This window comes from Myxine glutinosa, chromosome 13, assembly GCF_964187855.1.
Source record: "Myxine glutinosa chromosome 13, kmMyxGlut1.1, whole genome shotgun sequence".
Lineage (NCBI taxonomy): Eukaryota > Metazoa > Chordata > Myxini > Myxiniformes > Myxinidae > Myxine > Myxine glutinosa.
Genome location: NC_136273.1, coordinates 3,351,981 through 3,372,072, shown reverse-complemented (window position 1 = coordinate 3,372,072; position 20,092 = coordinate 3,351,981). Strand labels below are relative to the sequence as shown.

General features: G+C 44.4%; 1 protein-coding gene across 12 annotated transcripts in view; it reads left to right on the top strand.

Moving 5' to 3' along the window:
• The window catches only part of LOC137438511 (formin-binding protein 1), a 244,247-nt gene that overhangs the window by 143,256 nt on the left and 80,899 nt on the right, over window positions 1-20,092 (top strand). For all 12 annotated transcript variants that reach the window (XM_068133616.2, XM_078766955.1, XM_078766954.1 and 9 more), the window contains exons 3-6: window positions 10,114-10,170; window positions 10,752-10,899; window positions 18,511-18,573; window positions 19,347-19,451. In XM_068133616.2, coding sequence (XP_067989717.1) covers window positions 10,114-10,170; window positions 10,752-10,899; window positions 18,511-18,573; window positions 19,347-19,451 — 373 coding nt within the window. The remainder of the gene's footprint in view (window positions 1-10,113; window positions 10,171-10,751; window positions 10,900-18,510; window positions 18,574-19,346; window positions 19,452-20,092) is intronic.

Sequence of the window (20,092 nt, the reverse complement as noted above, 5' to 3'; positions counted from 1 at the left end):
CGTTACTTCCTCCGTAACACTCACCACAGGTGTACACTCTTCCTTACTTTTGACAGCGCACTCTTTCCCCATGCACCTGTCCGTCACACATCTTTCTCGCGCACCCTCTCCCGTTACATCCTCTGTAACACTCACCACAGGCGTGCATTCTCCCTTTACACCCTCCGTAACACTCCTCACTACGCGCTTCCATGTGCTCCCTCGCACACGCGCTACGACCGACTCACTCTCGACAGCACCCTCACTCCTTGGCACGCACTTTTTCCTCACTCACCCCAGAGTCGGACTTTCTCGCACACCTCCTTTTTCGCACACCAGACCTGTCGCACACTTCACCAACGGCCTCTCACGAACACCCGGGTCCATCTCGACCCCCAAGCTTATTAAATCACCTGGCGCATCATACGCACGACCATATTGGTCACCACTTACACCGGGTCCTCTTTCTCTTCGCTTCTCCATCACCTGCGAATCCCTCATCCGGTTAATGAGCACATCATCACGATCCGAACACAGACTTTGGACCAATTCTTTTACTTCCTCTTTGATCTCTTTCTTATCCCCTCTCTGTCGCTTCTTAATTTCGCTTACCCCTTCTTCCACTTCTTCTAATTTCTGCTTCACCTCTTTTATTTCCCGGTGCGTCTCCTCAAGCTCGTCTTCTAAGGCCCCCTTGACCGTTTCTATGTGCGTCCTCACCTGCCGGTCCTTCATCTCCATTACCTCTGTCACCTCGTCCAACCTCGTTGTCAGTCCCTCACGTACCGTCTGACACTCTTTTTTAATTACCCCTACGTCCTTTTTCATCTCCTTCTGTGTCGATTTTAAACCCTCTATTACCGCTGTGTTCTTCTTTACCTGGTCCCCCAACTCCTTTTGTCCCACTGTCAGTTGTTCTACTCCCAGCGTCAACTCCTCTATACCACCTTGCAATTTTACAGTCCCCTTTCTCACCTCCTTCTCCATGCGCTCCTCACAGTGCCTCACCTCCTCGCGCACTCCTCCGACCTCCTCACTCACACCTCTTCTGATCTCCTCTCCCATCACTTGCATCTCCTGCCCAGATGCCACCCTCATCTGCTCCATTTCCTCCCTGTGAGCATCCAATTTAGTTTCTACCCCCATTCTGACCCCCTCTATCTGCTGCCCTATTTTTTTAACTTCCCTTTCCGCTTGGTCCCTCATGTCCCTCAATTTGCCTTCCATACTGTTTTCTAACCCCTCTAACCCCTTTTTCATCCCTTCCATTTGATTCTCTTGAGCGGCCATTCTGTTTTCTACCCCCGTTAACCCCTCCTGTATTTCCCCTAATCTATTGTCTAATCCCTCAAATTTGTTTCCTAATCCCTCTATTCTACTCCCTAACCCTCCGATCTGGACCCCCATGTCCTCCCTCCATTTCTCACTCTGAGCCTCTATACTGTTTTTCAAACCTCCAATTTGGTCTCCCATTTGTCCCATAACGGCCCTCATTTGCAGGAAAAAAAAGGTTCGAATCCACCAGCGGCGCTGCTATGGTCGCGGGCGCGGTCGCCGTAGCCATGTGCGAGGCGCCATTTTGCGCGCCCGTAACCTCGTGCGCGAGGACGCCATTTTGCGAACCTGCCGCCCTCACTGCTTCGCTCTCCTCATGTCCCTCAATTTGGTCCTGGATCGACCCTGCCTCACTCTCCTCTACCGGAACCCAGCCATCTTGATCTCCCATAGCGCGACTTTCAAAATTCGGGTTTTTTGTAAAACAAAATCAAATTTCGGTGACTTATAATTTTGAGCGCATTAAGCGCGCTTCGGGTCCGTATCTCACTCCCGACACCAATTGTTACGGTAATAACACAATTGGTGTCCAAAATTTGGGCTAAATAAATTTAGTCCCAGGTTCGAATCCCAACTCCTGACTACCAATTGTTACGGACGCGGTTTAGATGTTATTTACCGAGCGGTGGTATTGCCGCGACCGAACAGTTATTCCCCGACTCGACCCCGATTCCACCCAGACGTGGACCAAATCGCGCTATGCCAAATCAATGATGGAAAGGACGCGACGACTGGGAAAGAGGAAACGACGCAAGGGGTACAGTTCTCAAGACCTCCGGAGGAGGATATAATTACAGTGGTGGAGAAAAGGGGGTAGATTACACGGCAGAGTGAGGTAAAAGACACAGAAGAGATGGGCACTTAAATACCGTCTTATCTTAACCCTGACAGACCACGGACAAACGGACAAGGTAGACTTACACAGGGATTGATGGCAGGAAGGGACAGGTAGTTCGATGGCACAAGGTGCACCTTGGCTCGGGGACAGGATAAAGCACGGTCCAGTCCAGAAGATGCGGGGAGGCCTCACAGCGCTCGGAGGGTACGTCTTGCTTGCTCCAAGCTCAGCGCGCATCTGATGTCACCTCCCTCTTCCTGCGCATGCGCAGCGGGGAGTGACACGCCCTCGGCTGGTTGGCTCTGCCCCACTGGGGCCGGTCCGCCGCTTCCATTGGGTGCGGGGGTTACCGGGCTCCACCCTTGCTGACAGGGAGCCCCTATTTGGTAACCCCGTCGAGCACATGTTCGATGGCGGCTCGTTGGGGAGGCCTGGTGCCCTCCCAACACCCCCTACCAACCAAGCCGGAGTGAGGACGCGCACTCCCCACGCCCGCCGCTGCCGTTGCTGTTGTTGTTGTTGTTGTTGCTGAACCGTGAGGAAGAGCTGCGGGGAGGTATAGGGAGGTCCTAAACTTCCTAACGGTGCCATACAATCACATTCTGGTGCAACGAAGGGTCAGAATTAATGGAAACGAGTCCTTAACTGACATAGAGTAAGAATAACTAGCAAGATGTCCTATAGTTGTCTTACATGAGATGCGGTGAACCTGGGCACGACATTTAATGGGGGAAATTGGGGGAGGTCGGGTCTACAGAGTGTTGTTTACAGAAAATGGGACTAGGGAATGGGGGATTGGGGATAGTTGGGAAGTATTGAGGAAATAGGGGAATATTTATAAGCGGATATGGATGGATGCAAATCCCATATCCGCAACACTATCAATCTTATTCCACATCTGTGCATTTCATCTTTGAACAATGAATTACTCTCCTTGAGTATAATTAGGGTGTTGAATATCAATCCTACTTGCAGAATCAGAGGCTGGTAATACTTCGTAATATTCTCTCACAAAGACATGAGTCACAATTACAACAATGATATAGCATAAAACAGATGGGGGAGGGGAAGGTGGGGGGGGGGGGGGGGGGGGGGGTGATGACATAAGACATCTTTATTTTTTTTACATCTCAATGGAATCATTGATCACAACAGGGGAGAGGAGCGCGACTATGATGTATATATATATATTTAATTCAATATGTTTAATTTTCAACCAACTATCCTTTATTCAACTAGCAGATGACATAATGATGACGTCATAAAACGTAATAGCTCAGTCTAATTTAAAATGTGCGGCTGTGTTAAATTCTGTGACCCAACAAGCATAGCCTTGTGAAATAAAAACTCTCCATATGTCAGTGTTGACTAACCAATCCAATTTGTGTGTAATATGAACTTATTTTTAGTTGATGTTGTCATAATGACATCATAAATCGTTTAAAGATAGTCCAAGAACAATATTGGCAACTGTATTGAATTCCATCACCTCAGAAACATATATTTTAAGGTCAAAATACGCCCCACGGGTAACTCCTAACAAATCGAACGATTTTTTTTTACATATAATTGTGTAATAATTAGCTGATGACGTCATAATGACGTCATATATTGCCCTTCCCATTATCCAATTTTTTTGCGGCTTACTTTTTTTCTAAAAGGTATACCATGGAGATGCTTTGGTGAAAAAATGGTACTTTTGCCCACCTTGTAACGATATTTTCACGAAAGTACCTCACTATTCATAAGGGTCGGTTTTAAAGGCCAATCTTTGAACATGAATGTGTGTTCACTACAATCTATTTTTGAGGATAAAACAAACTCGAAAAACATTTTCAATAAAAAAGTAAATATATATGTCTCTTACATTTCACGCGAAGTAGAAGATAGGGTTCCACGCGAAGTAGTGGCATGGGCATTGAGGAAGTTAGGAGTGGAGGAATGGTTGATCAGAGTAGTGATGGCAATGTGATGGCAATGTACGACAGCGCGCACAGCTGTAAGGACGAAGGACGGGAACATTGGTGAGTTTGAGGTGAAGGTGGGAGTGCATCAGGGGTCGGTACGAAGTCCACTACTATTTGTAGCTGTGATGGAGGTGCTGGCTCAGAACGTAAAGGAGGGTTTACCGTGGGAGTTGTTGCATGCAGATGATCTGGTGTTGATTGCGGAAAGTATGGGTGGACTGAAGGAGAAGATGAACAAGTGGAAGGAATGTATGGAGACAAAAGGTCTGAAGGTGAATATCGGAAAGACGAAGGTGATCGCAAGTGGTAAAGGATGTGGTGAAGTGGAAAGAACTGGGAAGTGGCCATGTGCTGTGTGCAGGAAGGGTGTCGGAGTGAACTCCATTCAATGTACAATGTGCGCTGAGTGGGTTCATCAAAAATGTAGCGGTCTGAGAGGGTCATTAACCAGTGTGGCAGCTACATTCAAGTGTAAGGTGTGCACAGAGGGAGCTGCAGATGGAGGAAATGTTGATTTGGATCTTGGAGACTGAGTGAAGCTGGAAAGTGTGAAAACATTTTGCTACCTAGGAGACATGCTGAATGGAGAAGGTGGATCAGACTCGGCAACAGTTCCTAGAGTGAGATGTGCATGGAATAGGTTGCGGGAACTGATTGGCATGCTGACGAGGAGGGGAGTGTCGTTGAAGCTGAAGGGAAAGGTGTACGCTGCATGTGTGACAAGTGTTATGATTTATGGGAGCGAGACATGGGTAATGAACGAAGAGCAGCCAGCAACAAATGGTGGAATTGCGAATGGTTCGATGGATGTGCGGAGTATCGTTGAGAGAGAGGAAGACAAATGATGAATTGTGAAAGATGATTGGAATAGAGCCTGTGATTGATGCTGTGAAGAGAAACAGGTTGAGATGGTTTGGTCACGTGTTGAGTAAGGATGAAAGTGACTGGTTGAGAAGAGGGATGGAAATGAATGTAGAAGGAAGTAGAGGACGGGGAAGACCGAGAAAGACTTGGCAAAAGATGGTGGAAGAAGAAATGCGGGCAAGAGGGTTAACAAGGGGAGATGCAGAAAATAGGGCAAAATGGAGAAGATTGTCATGGGGCCCGCAAGGCTAACCCCCGCTCCAGCAGGGAAAATGGTCTTAAAAGGCCTGTTGTTGTTGTTGTTGTTGTTGTTGTTGTTGTCTCAAAACTGAACTCTCAAACCTGTCTCCATCCTCCAAATCCTGGTGGTGTCTGGTCAAATCTGTTTCTGGTGTTTGTTCCCCCTCCATCCCCTCCCTCACCTCAAACGGCAACACAGCTGACACCGCACGTGAAAAAGCTGAATGCCTCAACTCTGTGTTTGCCTCAAAATCTTGTGTCCCAAACCCGTCTCTCTCTGTACGCACCGTACCCAGTCGTACCCAGCTGCTCCTGGACTCTGTGTCCTTCTCTCCTGACAAGGTGGAGAAGTCTCTATCAAACCTCGACTCTGATTCTGCAACTGGACCAGATGGCATCAGCCCACAGGTCCTAAAATCCTGCTCTACCGCTCTATCTCACCCTCCCTCTGTTCTCTTCACCCTTTCTTTTGCTCAAGGTTATCTGCCATCTGCTTGGAAATCATCCAACATTACCTCTTTTCACAAAAAGGTGGAAAAACAGATCCTGGCAACTACAGACCAATCAGCCTGCTCCCAATAATCAGGAAGGTCATGGAATCGATCATCGCTTCTGACATGAAATCCTGCCTTTTCTCCAATGGCTTGATCTCGGAACATCAATTTGGATTCAGACCAGGTCATTCTACTCTGGACGTGCAGCTTCTGCTGTCTCAACAATGGATGGAGGTCCTTAATGCCAAACAGGAAATGAGAGCTGTCTCACTTGACATATCACGTGCCTTCGATATGGTCTGGCACCAAGCTCATCTCACCAAACTCTACTCTTATGGTATCCATGGAAATCTCCACGCGTGGCTTGCGGACTTCCTCTCTAGTCGTAGTCCACGTGTGACCCTGAATGGATTTCTCTCATCTCCCCTGCCTGTTCTGGCTGGAGTTCCCCAAGGTAGTGTTCTGGGCCCTGTGCTATTTCTGGTCTTCATCAATGATCTCTCTGACTCTCTGGAAAATCCTCTCTATCTCTTTGCTGATGACTCCACTCGCTTCCGCTCCATATCTCAACCGTCAGATCGGCAATCTGCAGGCTCCTCACTCTCTCCAGACCTGGACAAAATCACAGACTGGTCAAACAAGTGGAACATGTCTTTCAATCCTGACAAATCTCGCACTCTCACTATGTCTCTCCAAAAAGACCGACTGGACAACCCTCCCATCTACTTTCTGAACAATCCTCTTCAAGAAGTTCAGTCACTCAAGCTTTTGGGTCTCACTATCTACCATGATCATTCCTGGGAAAACCACATTTCCAAGCTGGCCTCCAAAGCCAGTCGCCGACTGGGCATCCTCCGTCGTGCGAAGTCCTTCCTTGGCACACCTGAGCTCCTCACCACATACAAGGCTTTCATCCGCAGCTCAATGGAATACTGCTCTCCCCTCTGGGCTGGTGCTCCTGCCTCACACCTAGCTTGGCTTCACGCTGTTGAAGCCAAAGCTTTCAGAATCATTGGAATTTCCCACGATGAAGCTAACTCCGAGGGCCTTTCACTCACTCACCACAGGCAGGTTGGTGGTCTTTCTGTCTTCTACCGACTCCTCTCTGGCCTTGCTCCCCCAGCTCTCTCTGGGCTCTGTCCCCCAAATATTCCTGCAGGTCGCACAAGATCTGCCAGCAACCCTCTTATGGTTAAAGTGCCAAAATCAAGATTCTCTGCTCACCTTCACTCTTTCATTCCCCTTTTCTCCCTCCTCTGGAACTCCCCCACTCCCTTCAATCCCACCCCTTCCTCCTGGTCTTTAAAACAGCTGTTCACCACCATCTCTTATCTTCCCCCATCCAAAACCTTGATCTCTTCTACCCCCGTTAATACACCGCAGATCCACATTTTTGAAATTCCGACTTCTTTCCTGGAAGTCCTTGCAGTGTCCATATGTTTTTTTTTTTTTACCTCTCCCACCCCCACACCCCATTCCCATGCCTCCTCCCCCCACGCATTCCTCCTCCCACAGATCTCCCGATGTCCCTGCTCTCCATCTTGTTCTCCTGCTCCCTTTATCATGTTTTATGTTTTTTTATGTCAGTTTGTCTTTTTGTGATCATTGTTAGCTTTTACACGAGCCTCGACCTTGTATCCAAAAAAATAAAAATAAATAAAAAAGTTTCATCGGAAATCATGTCTGTAGTTTCATAGAAAAGAGCAAATACCTATTTTGGGGGGTACCCCCCACCCTGTATACCTTTTCATACCCAAATTTTTCTAATTCCTTTAAACCCCTTTAAACTCAGATATTTTTTTTTATGCCGTAAACAGCGTTTTGTCACAACACAACAAATATAATTTCTGCCAAGTTTGGTCACAATCCCATCAACGGTTTCGGAGAAGTTTCAAGTGTTTACTGACGGACGTTGCAGGTGATCGACGTTCGAACTTCGGTCCAGGTGAGCTAAAAACGGGGGGCAGAGGAGCCCCTGATACTGGGCGGAGGAGCGAAGTCAGAGTGTGTTACCTGATACTGGGCAGAGGAGCAACAGTTGGACATAATGACCAATTTTACCGTTTGTATTTTTGTCAAAACTTTATTTTGATTTTACGGTGTGAGTGCCTACTGTATGTTCCGAGTTAAATCTCGGTGTAAATCGTGCATACTTGTGTTTAATCGTCTGTTGATTCCTGCCGCGTTTTCAGGCCTGGTTTTCTTGGCCTCGAGGCTTTGTTGTTTCCTCTCGGCGGGCTTTTGTGGTCCATTTACTTTCGTTTGTGGGCCATTTTTCCAGGTTTTTATCACCCCATACTTCCCTGAACATCTTACCCTCTGTTTAGTCGTAATACAAATTTTTTTTTTTAATCTAATTTTCTTCTCTTTCCCGTGTTTGTTCGTTCTTCGACCACGTGTGTCGCCCCACCCATTTTTTCCTGTTTTTTCCTGTCCTTCATAACTCAATCCTCTCCAGCCAAAAGTCACCTTTCCAATTCAGTTCTCACCATACTTCTTCAACTTTATCCTTCTTCCTCTGATCCACTTTCACCAAACCTGCAAAAAAACATATTAACGAAGAATTTGAAAAGTAGGCCTCTCCTCCCATACTAACATATTGTTTATACACCTCCCTGTTCCTTGTTCTCTGCTCTCCTTTCTGTCAATCTCCTATCCTTCTGTTCCTGCTTCTGAACCTGTGCTGGAATCCTTAATCCCCCATAGGAATCCTTCTTGCCCTCATTTAGGGAATTTCCCCAGATAGTTTTCACGGCTTAATTTTAAAATGTTTAAACTTTCCCCTGAAGTGTTTTATTCTGTTCTATATATATAACACCTTCTGTTCTGTATATATCTTCTTCTTCTTCTTTAAAAGGTTATTTTCAAGTTGCTCAGCAAATCTCTTCATCTATCATCTTCTATATCTGTCTTCTTTCCATATATTCTATCTATATATTCTTCTATCTATCTTCTTCTATATCGATATCGATATCTATATATATATATATATAAAAGAAAGTTTTTGTTTGTTTGTCTGCACGCGCTAATCTCCTGAACGGTGAAATGTAGGAGGAAACCTCTGAAAAAAAAATGTCAGGACGGCCCCCGGGAAGGTTAGAGGCTAGGTGGCGAGGCCATTTGCGGCCGCCTTGGCCGGCTGGGCCTATTTCGCAATAAATCTTCTTCTTCTTTCAAAATTCTCTTGAAGTACAACTTATGCACCTGCATACCACCCCTCCTTCAACGTCTTCAAACGGATCTCTGACTTGAAAATCACAAAAAACTCATTTTGCAATAAATGTTCGTTTTCCATTAATCGTCCAACACTTTCTAAAATCCAAACTCACTGTTCTCCCCTCTGAGCCGGTGCTCCGGCCTCACACCTAGCTCGGCTTCACGCTGTTGAAACCAAAGCATTCAGAATCATTGGAATCTCCCGCGATGAAGCTATCTCCGAGGGCCTCTCACTCACTCACCGCAGGCAGGTTGGTGGTCTTTCCGTCTTCTACCGACTCCTCTCCGGCCTTGCTCCCCCAGCTCTCTCTCTGTGCTCTGTCCCCCAAATATTCCTACAGGTCGCACAAGATCTGCCAGCAACCCTCTGATGGTTAAACTGCCAAAATCAAGACTCTCTGCTCACCTTCACTCTTTCATTCCTCTTTTCTCCCGCCTCTGGAACAAACTCCCACTCTCTTCAATCCCACTCCTCCTCCAGGTCTTTAAAACAGCTGTTCACCACCATCTCTTATGCTCCCCCATACAAAACCTTGATCTTTTCTACCCCCGTTAATTCACTCCAGTTACACTTTTTTGAAATTCCGACTTCTTTCCTGGAAGTCCTAGCAGTGTCCATGTGTTTTTTTTCCTAGAACCAACCCCGAACCCCATTCCCACGCCTCCTCCCCCCAAGCTCTCTCCCTCCCACAGATCTCCCGATGTCCCTGTTCTCTGCTGTTGTACTTGTGTGCTTCCCCCTCTCTCCCCATATTGTCTCCCGCTCCCTTTATTGTATGTTTTGTTTGTCCGTTTGTTGTTTTGTGATTAATGTTAGCTCTTACACGAGCCTCGATCTTGTATCCCAAAAAAAAAAAAGCATGGATGAACAGGAGATAGGAGAGAGGAGTGGAAAGACCAGTGCACCTGCAAGTAAGAGGGTAGGGCTCGGCAGGATCATTGGGAGTAATAAAGATTGTGAGTATGGATGACGGGTGACGGGTGCCAGTGCACTTCCTGCTTGAAGCCATGGAGGGAAATGTGGGAGAGCAAAGCTTCAGGAAGGTGATGCCACAGACAGGAGCAGCGAGGTACCAAACGGTTGAGGAGTGAAGGCTACCTGGATTTTGAAAGTTAAACAAGATGGAGTTTCTTTTGTAGACTTTCCACTGACCCACCTCAATTGTCCTTGTTTTTACAGGAACCTTGTTAAAAAATTCCAGCCGAAGCGAAATTCTAAAGATGAGGAGGAGTACAAGTGAGTACCTCTCCCCTTTTGTACATTCCCATATGAACACGTGATCTCTTCTGTCGTCTCTCAAGGTGTCCATGTCTTCGACTCTGCTCTTCTCCCTCCCCTCTTCGTTTCTTTGCACCATCTTCCTGTCTCTTCTCCCTCACCTTGTCACCTTTTTTCATTTCACCTCCCATTCTGACTCCACTCGGTTTCTCTTCGCAGATCTTTTTGTTCACCTGTTCCTCCTTTCCTCACCTGAACTCTTTTTATAACTGATGAGGGAAACTTTTTAAAGAGTAACGATTCGATTTAGTCAGGAGTCTGTCACGTGGTCTGTCCGTTTGCAGGTGATGTACCCTTTGGACCTTAACACGATGCACATCAATGATGTGCTTAAGCAGGTGTAAGATACTCTTTGGTAGTTGGTAAAGTTCAGGAAATGAGGTCAGGAAGGCCTAGGTTATTTTCCTTGACTGATCATAAAGTTTGTACCTCCGCTTGAGCACAACTGAAGGTGACAATGGAATGTTTTATATTTGATGTGTTTTTTTTAAACTTTTTTGTCCTTTCCTATCCTCTGTTCTTCCGTTCCTTTCCCACAGGTTCTCTTCCTCTCGAGCCTTCCTGGCCGTGCTCAGTGAACTATCGGATTATGCGGGACAGAGGGAAGTCGTGGCCGAATGCATCCTGGGAGTAGTGGAGGCCGAACTGAGCCAGCACTCCCAGAAACTGAGAGCAGAACGCAAGGCCGTACGTCGTGCACAAGCACACAATCTACTTTCAATGAATAATACAAGTTTACATTTTAAATTAACTTCATCACAGCACCTTGTGTTATAAGTGGAATGTTATAGCCTGTTAGTGACATCACTGACGTGTATAACACCAGTATCCATCACATTTCGTGGTTTTCACCGTCACTGGAAATGACAGAGCTGTTCAATGTGACGTCCTGCATTCATTCTATCAATTGCATTCATTCTATCAATTGCATTCATTCTATCAAATGCATTCATTCTATCAATTGCATTCATTCTATCAATTGCATTCATTCTATCAAATGCATTCATTCTATCAAATGCATTCATTCTATCAAATTCATTCATTCTATCAATTGCATTCATTCTATCAATTGCATTAATTCTATCAATTGCATTAATTCTATCAATTGCATTCATTCTATCAATTGCATTCATTCTATCAAATGCATTCATTCTATCAATTGCATTCATTCTATCAATTGCATTCATTCTATCAAATGCATTCATTCTATCAATTGCATTCATTCTATCAATTGCATTCATTCTATCAAATGCATTCATTCTATCAATTGCATTCATTCTATCAATTGCATTCATTCTATCAATTGCATTCATTCTATCAATTGCATTCATTCTATCAATTGCATTCATTCTATCAATTGCATTCATTCTATCAATTGCATTCATTCTATCAATTGCATTCATTCTATCAAATGCATTCATTCCATCAATTGCATTCATTCTATCAAATGCATTCATTCTATCAATTGCATTCATTCTATCAATGGTCAAACGTAAAAGGCTTAAAGAGAAAATGGAGGTGGTGGAGAACGAGGAGTTAGGGTTAGGGGGAGCATTTTGTTCTGGTGTTGATTGTTTTCACTCTTAAGTTTAACTAGACTAGGTGGTGTAACGGTTAGAATGCCCGCTCATAGTTTAACGACACTATGTGGTGTAAGGGATACAGTGCCCGCTCATAGTTTAACTCGACTAGGTGGTGCAAGGGATACAGTGCCCGCTCATAGTTTAACTAGACTAGGTGGTGTAACGGTTAGAGTGCCGCTCATAGTTTAACTAGAATAGGTGGTGTAATGGTTGGAGTACTCGCTCATAGTTTAACGAGACTATGTGGTGTAACGGTTGGAGTGCCCGCTCATAGTATAACTAGACTAGTTGGTGTAACAGTTGGAGTGCACGCTCATAGTTTAACTAGACTAAGTGGTGTAAGGGATAGAGTGCGCGCTCATAGTTTAACTAGACTAGGTGGTGTAAGGGATAGAATGCCTGCTCATAGTTTAACTAGACTCGGTGGTGCAAGGGATACAGTGCCCGCTCAAAGTTTAACAAGACTAGGTGGTGTCATGGATAGAGTACGCACTCATAGTTTAACTAGACTAGGTGGTGTAACGGTTAGAGTGCCGCTCATAGTTTAACTAGACTAGGTGGTGTAATGGTTGGAGTACCCGCTCATAGTTTAACTGGACTAAGTGGTGTAAGGGATAGAGTGCCCGCTCATAGTTTAACTGGACTATGTGGTGTAATGGATAGAGTGCGCGCTCATAGTTTAACTAGACTAGGTGGTGTAAGGGATAGAATGCCTGCTCATAGTTTAACTAGACTCGGTGGTGTAAGGGATAGAATGCCCGCTCATAGTTTGACTAGACTAGGTGGTGTAACGGTTAGAGTGCCGCTCATAGTTTAACTAGACTAGGTGAGGTAATGGTTAGACTACCCGCTCATAGATTAACTAGACTCGGCGGTGTAACGGTTGGAGTGCCCGCTCATAGTTTAACTAGACTAGGGGGTGTAACGGTTAGAGTGCCCGCTCATAGTTTAACTAGACTACAGTCACGTGAAAAAGTAAGTACACCCCATGTAAAGTTTTGACTTTTTCAACATATTTCAACATACAGCTATTTGATCTTCATTTCAACAATATTGATAGATAAAGGTGATATAATATAACAAATATCATGAAACATTTACATTTTGTAGTCCATTGTATAATTTAAATAAACATAAATGCAAATTTCGCATGTGGAAAAAGTAAGAACACCCTTGTCTCTAATAGGTGGTATTGCTCCCTTTGGCAGAAACAACCTCAAGTAGGCGTTTCTTATAACTATCTACCAGTCTCTGACATCAACTGGGAGAAATTTTTGCCCACTCCTCCATGCAGAATTATTTCAGCTGTGCAATGTTTGAGGGGTTTCTTGCATGCACAGCTCGTTTCAAATCCCCCCACAACATCTCGATGGGATTTCGATCCGGGCTTTGACTTGGCCATTCCAGAACCCTCCATTTCTTTCTTTTCAGCCATTCCTTGGTGGATTTACTGGTATTTTTAGGGTCATTGTCATGTTGCAAGGTCCAGCTTCGGGTGAGCTTCAACTTTCCGACAGATGGCCTCACATTATCCACAAGCACCCTCTGGTACAATGAAGAATTCATATTGGATTCTATGATGGTGAGCTGCCCAGGCCCTGATGCAGCAAAGCTGCCCCAAACCATAATATTTCCACCACCATGCTTTACAGTTGTTATCAGGTTCTTGTGGTCAAATGCTGTCTTTGGTTTTCGCCAAACATGTCTTCTGGTACTGTGGCCAAATAGCTCGACCTTTGACTGCTCTGTCCAGAGCACATTGTTCCAGAAGTGCTGGTCTTTGCCTAGGTGTTCATTGGCAAACTTTAGTCTTGCCCTGATGTTCTTTCTGGACAGCAAAGGTTTCCTCCTGGCACACCTCCCATGTAGATCAAATTTGTGCAGCCTCTTTCAAATGGTAGACTCGTGCACTTTGACATCAACAGTGGCAAGAGCTACCTGTAGGTCCCGTGATGACATTCTGGGGTTCTTAGAGACTTCTTTCAGCATCTTGCGGTCTGCTCTCGGGCTGAACTTGCTGGGGCGTCCTGGCTTGAACAAGTTGGCAGTTGTTTGGAATCTTCTCCACTTGTAGATGATCTTCCGGACAGTCGAATGATTGATTTCAAATTGTTTGGAGATCTTTATAAATCCCTTCCCAGACTCGTAGGCATCTATAACGTTCTTTCTTGAATGCCTCAGAGAGCTCTTTTGATCTCGGCATCGTGACGCCGCACACTTCAACAACAAAGAGGAAACCAAACTAAATGTCTGAGGTTTAAATAAGACAGGTTCCTCAAAGATCCTCTCTGACGATGTTCTAATCATTTGCACCTGAGCTGGTGCACCTTATTCTAATTTTAGGTATTTGAAATAGTGATAAATGTACGGGTGTACTTACTTTTTCCACATGCGAAATTTGCATTTATGTTTATTTAAATTATACAATGGACTACAAAATGTAAATGTTTCATGATATTTGTTTTATTATATCACCTTTATCTTTCAATATTGTTGAAATGAAGATCAAATAGTTGTATGTTGAAATATGTTGAAAAAGTCAAAACTTTACATGGGGTGTACTTACTTTTTCATGTGACTGTAGGTGGTGTAATGGTTAGAGTGCCCGCTCATAGTTTAACTGGACTAGGCAGTGTAACAGATAGAGTACCCGCTCATAGTTTAACTGGACTAGGTGGTGTAATGGGTAGAGTGTGCGCTCATAGTTTAACTAGACTAGGTGGTGTCATGGATTCAGCATGGTTCCATTTATTGTTGGCATAGTGCGAGCAGCATGGTTCCATTTATTGTTGGCATAGTGCGAGCAGCATGGTTCAATTTATTGTTGGCATAGTGCAAGCAGCATGGTTCCATTTATTGTTGGCCTCGAGTGAGCAGCATGGTTCCATTTATTGTTGGCATAGTGCAAGCAGCATGGTTCCATTTATTGTTGGCATAGTGTGAGCAGCATGGTTCCATTTATTGTTGGCATAGCGTGAGCAGCAAGGTTCCATTTATTGTTGGCATAGTGCGAGCAGCATGGTTCTATTTATTGTTGGCATAGTGCGAGCAGCATGGTTCCATTTATTGTTGGCATAGTGTGAGCATCATGGTTCCATCTGTTGTTGGCATAGTGTGAGCAGAATGGTTCCATCTATTGTTGGCATAGTGTGAGCAGCATGGTTCCATCTATTGTTGGCATAGTGTGAGCAGCATGGTTCCATTTATTGTTGGCACAGTGTGAGCAGCTTGGTTCCATCTATTGTTGGCATAGTGTGAGCAGCTTGGTTCCATCGATTGTTGGCATAGTGTGAGCAGCATGGATCCATTTTTTGTTGGCATAGTGTGGCTGTTGGCATTGTTTTGTTGGCTGTCCGATCAGATAAAGCTTCAGGCCTTTTGTCGCACGCGCAAAAAGATAATCCCGCCATGTTTGAAGTATGCCTCGGAGTTAAAGCTCGTTTTGGTCATCCGTCACCGAGGGTTCTTAATCCCTGGCGACGCGACAATACTAAGGGAACCCCAAGGGAGTGCATCAATGAAAACTCGGTATTTGGGTAATTTAAACGCACCATTTGAAGATAATTTAGGATATGCTCATCATAAAAAACTGATAAAAATCTGGTCCAACAATAAATGGAACCATGCTGCTCACACTATGCCAACAACAGATGGAACCATGCTGCTCACACTATGCCAACAATAATTGGAACCATGCTGGTCACACAATGCCAACAATAAATGGAACCATGCTGCTCACACTATGCCAACAATAAATGGAACCATGCTGCTCACACTATTCCAACAATAGATGGAACCATGCTGCTCATGCTATGCCAACAATAGATGGAACCATGCTGCTTACACTATGCCAACAATAGATGGAACCATTTTGCCAGGGATTAAGACCCCTCGGTAACGGATGACCGAAATGAGCTTTAACTCCCAAGCGTACTTCAAACATGGCGGGATTATCTTTTCGCGCATGCGAGAAAGGGCCTGAAGCTTTGTCTGATCGGACAGCCAGCATGCAGGGGTTATCCGATCCTCACAGACACAGAAACGAATATACAGGCACATCAAAGAAATGCAATAAGTAATGGGTTTAATACAAGTAAATGCAAATAACAATGAAAGGTGAGGTAAAAACTAATACCATAATGCGAGATGTCTCCACTCCGACTCATATACAGACAGGGGGGAAATAGCAAAAAATAAATAATGGCCTTTTGTATAATTCTGGCACTTATCTCTCTCAATGAGGTCGTGGAATGAAATGGCAGTTCAAGGTGGCCTGAAACCGCTCGCGTGGGAACTGCTCCAACAATGGCGCAGAGTTGCTCTCCGCAGCGCCACGTGCGTGAGGTAATTCGGGTGGGCCGTCCGCCACGAAGCCAGGACCAGAAGAAAGAGAATAACACGCTTCGTCTTCTTCCTTTATCCTACAAAGCGCACAAACCATGACTCAGCCGAACAACAATGACTAGCACCCCGCTCGAGCCCACGCGCAAAATCGCACCTGCACGAACAAAGGAAAATGGCGCCCTTCTTGTTTGTGCAAAGAGACCAAGTTAGAGCCACAGACTCCTTCTCCTCCCTTCCACGATCGCACACGACCCAGGAACAGCCAGGCCAGGGACAAAAAACAACCGCCTTCCCTGAAAGTCAGCATGAGAGCCTGACTCTTTTCACTAGTGTCCCCAAAAGGCCAGCCCTCCAGTCAGACGCAAACTAAAGATGGCCAACCTTCCTCCTCAAGCAAATGCCTGATCCTTTTTGTCCAACTCTCCCTTTTTACGACCCCGAACCATCTCGCTCTCTGACGTCACGCTGTCCAAATGCCGAGCGCGACTCAATCATCCATCGCTCTGACCAACCACGAAGCTCGGGGCGTGGTCTCTCCATTACGAGTCGTCGGAGGGCAGAGTCCAGTCATCATTCGGGAATTATGCTGGTTGTTGGTTAGCCCTGGCGGCGTTGTGAGCGAATGAATCCATTACATCACTGTTGTTGTTTGGCGGGCTTTTAATTGTAATAAAGACGGAGGGAAGATCACATGGGGACAAATTACACACTGGGGAATTAATCCTTAAGCCCTATAATTAATTAACACATAGCCACGCCCCTTATGGCAACATGCAAACGCTCTTACCGAACAGACGGCCTACTTACTACATTGAGATTCTTCACGGCATACGGAGCATTCTAAACCTACACAATTCTAACTTTCATAAGGTATTCCATGCCGACTTCCACAAACGTAAGAGTATGCATGTAAAGTTTGGGGCTGCTATTTTTCACTATTAGGTTTTCTCTGCATGCAATGCAGAGAAAACCTATTCCTTCTGTGCAGATTTATTTTTCATCGCTTGCTTCCCAGTTTTTCATGTCAGCAAACTTTAAAATCAATGTTCTCTGCAACCGTTGGTCCGAATGACAATAAATTTTCACAAATTTTCATTGACTGTCCGATTGACTAGACATGTAGAATTTTTTTACTGCTAATTATGATGTCATAGATCACGTGGTGTGGGCGCCATCTTGGAAAAAAACCTTCAACTTTGCAATTCTATATCTCCGAAACAGCTCAATGGAAAAAATTGAATCATGACTCATTCTAAAGAACTCTGCATTGGGACAAAAAAAAATATTCATCGAGATATTCAAAAGTGCTAACGTTACAAGGTTAGAAATCGACAAATAGAACCCTTGATCCCACAAATATGATATTTTTTGTGCATGATCTAAGGAAAATTCGATTCAGAAATGAAAAACTTTTGATGTGATAGGTCACGTGGTTCGGCCGCCATATTGTTTTTCGTGAAAAACACTAAAAACTCTTTTTCTTAGAAACGGCTGAACAGATCGAGCGCAAACTTTGCAGGCATGATCACATGCCCAAGACGAACAAATGATCCCCTGACCATGACGTCGTAGGTTACATGGTTTAGGAGTTGTGATGTTTTTGAAGCATAAACTTTGAAACCTATCTCCTCCCTCATTTTTGATCATATTGAGTATAAACTTCACAAATATGTTCCCCATGTCTGGAAGCTAAAATGGTCTTCTGGAATTTGCGAGAAGTCACGTGGTTTGGCAGTGATAGGTAATTGAACGAAAATATTTTTTAAAAATTATATCTCTTGAACCGCTTCATTGATCAATGTGAAACTTTATAATATAGTACAAATCCTGAATCACATATATATTCCCCATGCCTTGTGTATAACATGATGTTCTTGAATAATTAATTCATACGTCACATGATTGGCGGCCATATTGGATTGAAAGAAAATATTTTTTTAAATTATATCTCTTGAAACGCTTCATTGATCGATGTGAAACTTCAAAGTAATGTAGTAGTCTTCAAGTGGAACACGTGTATAATGTATATAATTTCAACATGATTGGTTGTATGGTCTGTAAGGTAGAAGTTGTAATTGTTTGAAGAAGAAGAAACTCTACATTTTATCTTCTCCTGCCATTTGACTTTTCAGTGCATCTTCGTTATGGTGAAAGCGGGGTTGTATCAAAGCGGGGTTGTATCAAAGCGGGGTTGTATCAAAGCCGGGTTGTATCAAAGCGGGAAGGCGGAGGATACCGGTAATCACTACCAGCAGTTATAAAGTGGCAGCTCTAGTTATGATTATTATTATGATGATTATTTATTATGATGATTATTATACCGCAGTTGTTTTTCATATTTTGCACCATATCTTTGCCTTTTGCTCCACAGTACATCCATGAGGGGCGGAAGGCGCAGCAGCACCTGGAGGCATGCTTTAAGTGCCTGGAATCGGTACATTGCACACGCGTGTACGCTTATTGGTTAGGTTCACGATAACCATTTTGTGGTGACCATGTAGGGTTCATAATTTAGCTTTTACAATGCGGTAACATACCTGAAGTTGAATCTTTCTTGGGCCTTAGTTTACTTCAATAAACAACTGACAGATTTTCTTAAAATGCCTCAAGATCTGTCTTCATTGGACCAGGTAACATTGAACAAAGTCTTACCGGTCATAGTGGTTATGAATCCTGCCCATGTGTAGCATATCCAGTTATCTTTGAACAATTCTGAAATTATTCCAAACATTTATTTAACTCTTTAGTGGCTCATACTTAAATCATGAATGCTCATTATAGATTGGTTCTACATAATGAGGTGGCTTGGTGATTTTGAGTTCCCTAATTTTGTGGTTTCGGTTTGAGCGTCTCCTCTGAGTCTAGGAAGTTGGCGGTCCGAACCTGATCCCAGCCGAGTCATATCAAACACTTTAAAATGGTACATGATGCTTCCTTGCTTAACACTCAGCATTTTCAAAGGATAGAGCACAGATAAACAACCAGTGGTTGGCAATCATTGTGTTGGTTTGATGGGCCTAACAGCCTCCTCCTGCGTCAAAGTTCCTCGTAAGGGAAGTCGTACGTATTTATTGAATAAGATTGCTAAATGATAGGCCTAGAGCATGAAACACTTGTCTTATTACTTGCACATCTTTGGATCCATGTTGCAGTCTTAGTCTAGCATACCCAGTGTAAACTTTGCTCTTGGATCCACGCACTCCTCAGAGCAAGAAACGGTTTGAACGAGACTGCAAGGAGGCTGACCGCACACTTCAATGTTTTCAAAAATTGGACCATGATATCAATGCTACCAAGGCCGATGTGGAGAAGGTGAGCATTGGATCTCTGATTCAAATTTACACTTTAATTTATTTTGCTTTTTGTTATAATTAAGGATGGAGGAGGGGGACTAGTGACATTGAAGGGTGCAATATTGAAAGTGTGGGAAGGATATTCCAAACAGCTGTTCAACTGGGAAGGAAGCAACGGCGTGCTGGAGCTATCGAGTTATGTGGTGGGGAAAGTGGAGTTGGTGGAGGTCATAGAAGAGGAAGTGCGGACGGTATTGAAAAGGATGAAAAAGGGAAGGGCGCCAGACATTGATGAGGTGTGTACAGAGATGATAATTGCAACAGGAGAAGTCGGAGTCAGGTAGAGGAAGAGGTTGCTGAATGTATGGATGGGAGATTGTGTGATTCCGGAGGATTGTAAGGCAGGGTTAATTATGTCGAAATGGAAGGAGAAGGGTTCAAGATCCGCCGAAGTACAGGAACTTTATGCTCCTTAGTCATGTCATGAAGGTGTTGGAGAGGATTCTGGATGGGATGATAAGGAAGAGTGTGGAGAAGGAGATCGGAGAAAAGCAGCAGGGGTTTAGAAAGGGTAGGGGGATGACAGATGGGATGTTTGTGCTGAGACATCTGGTGGAGAAGAGGTTGGAGGTTGGTGTAATGTGAAATGGTATTGGGATT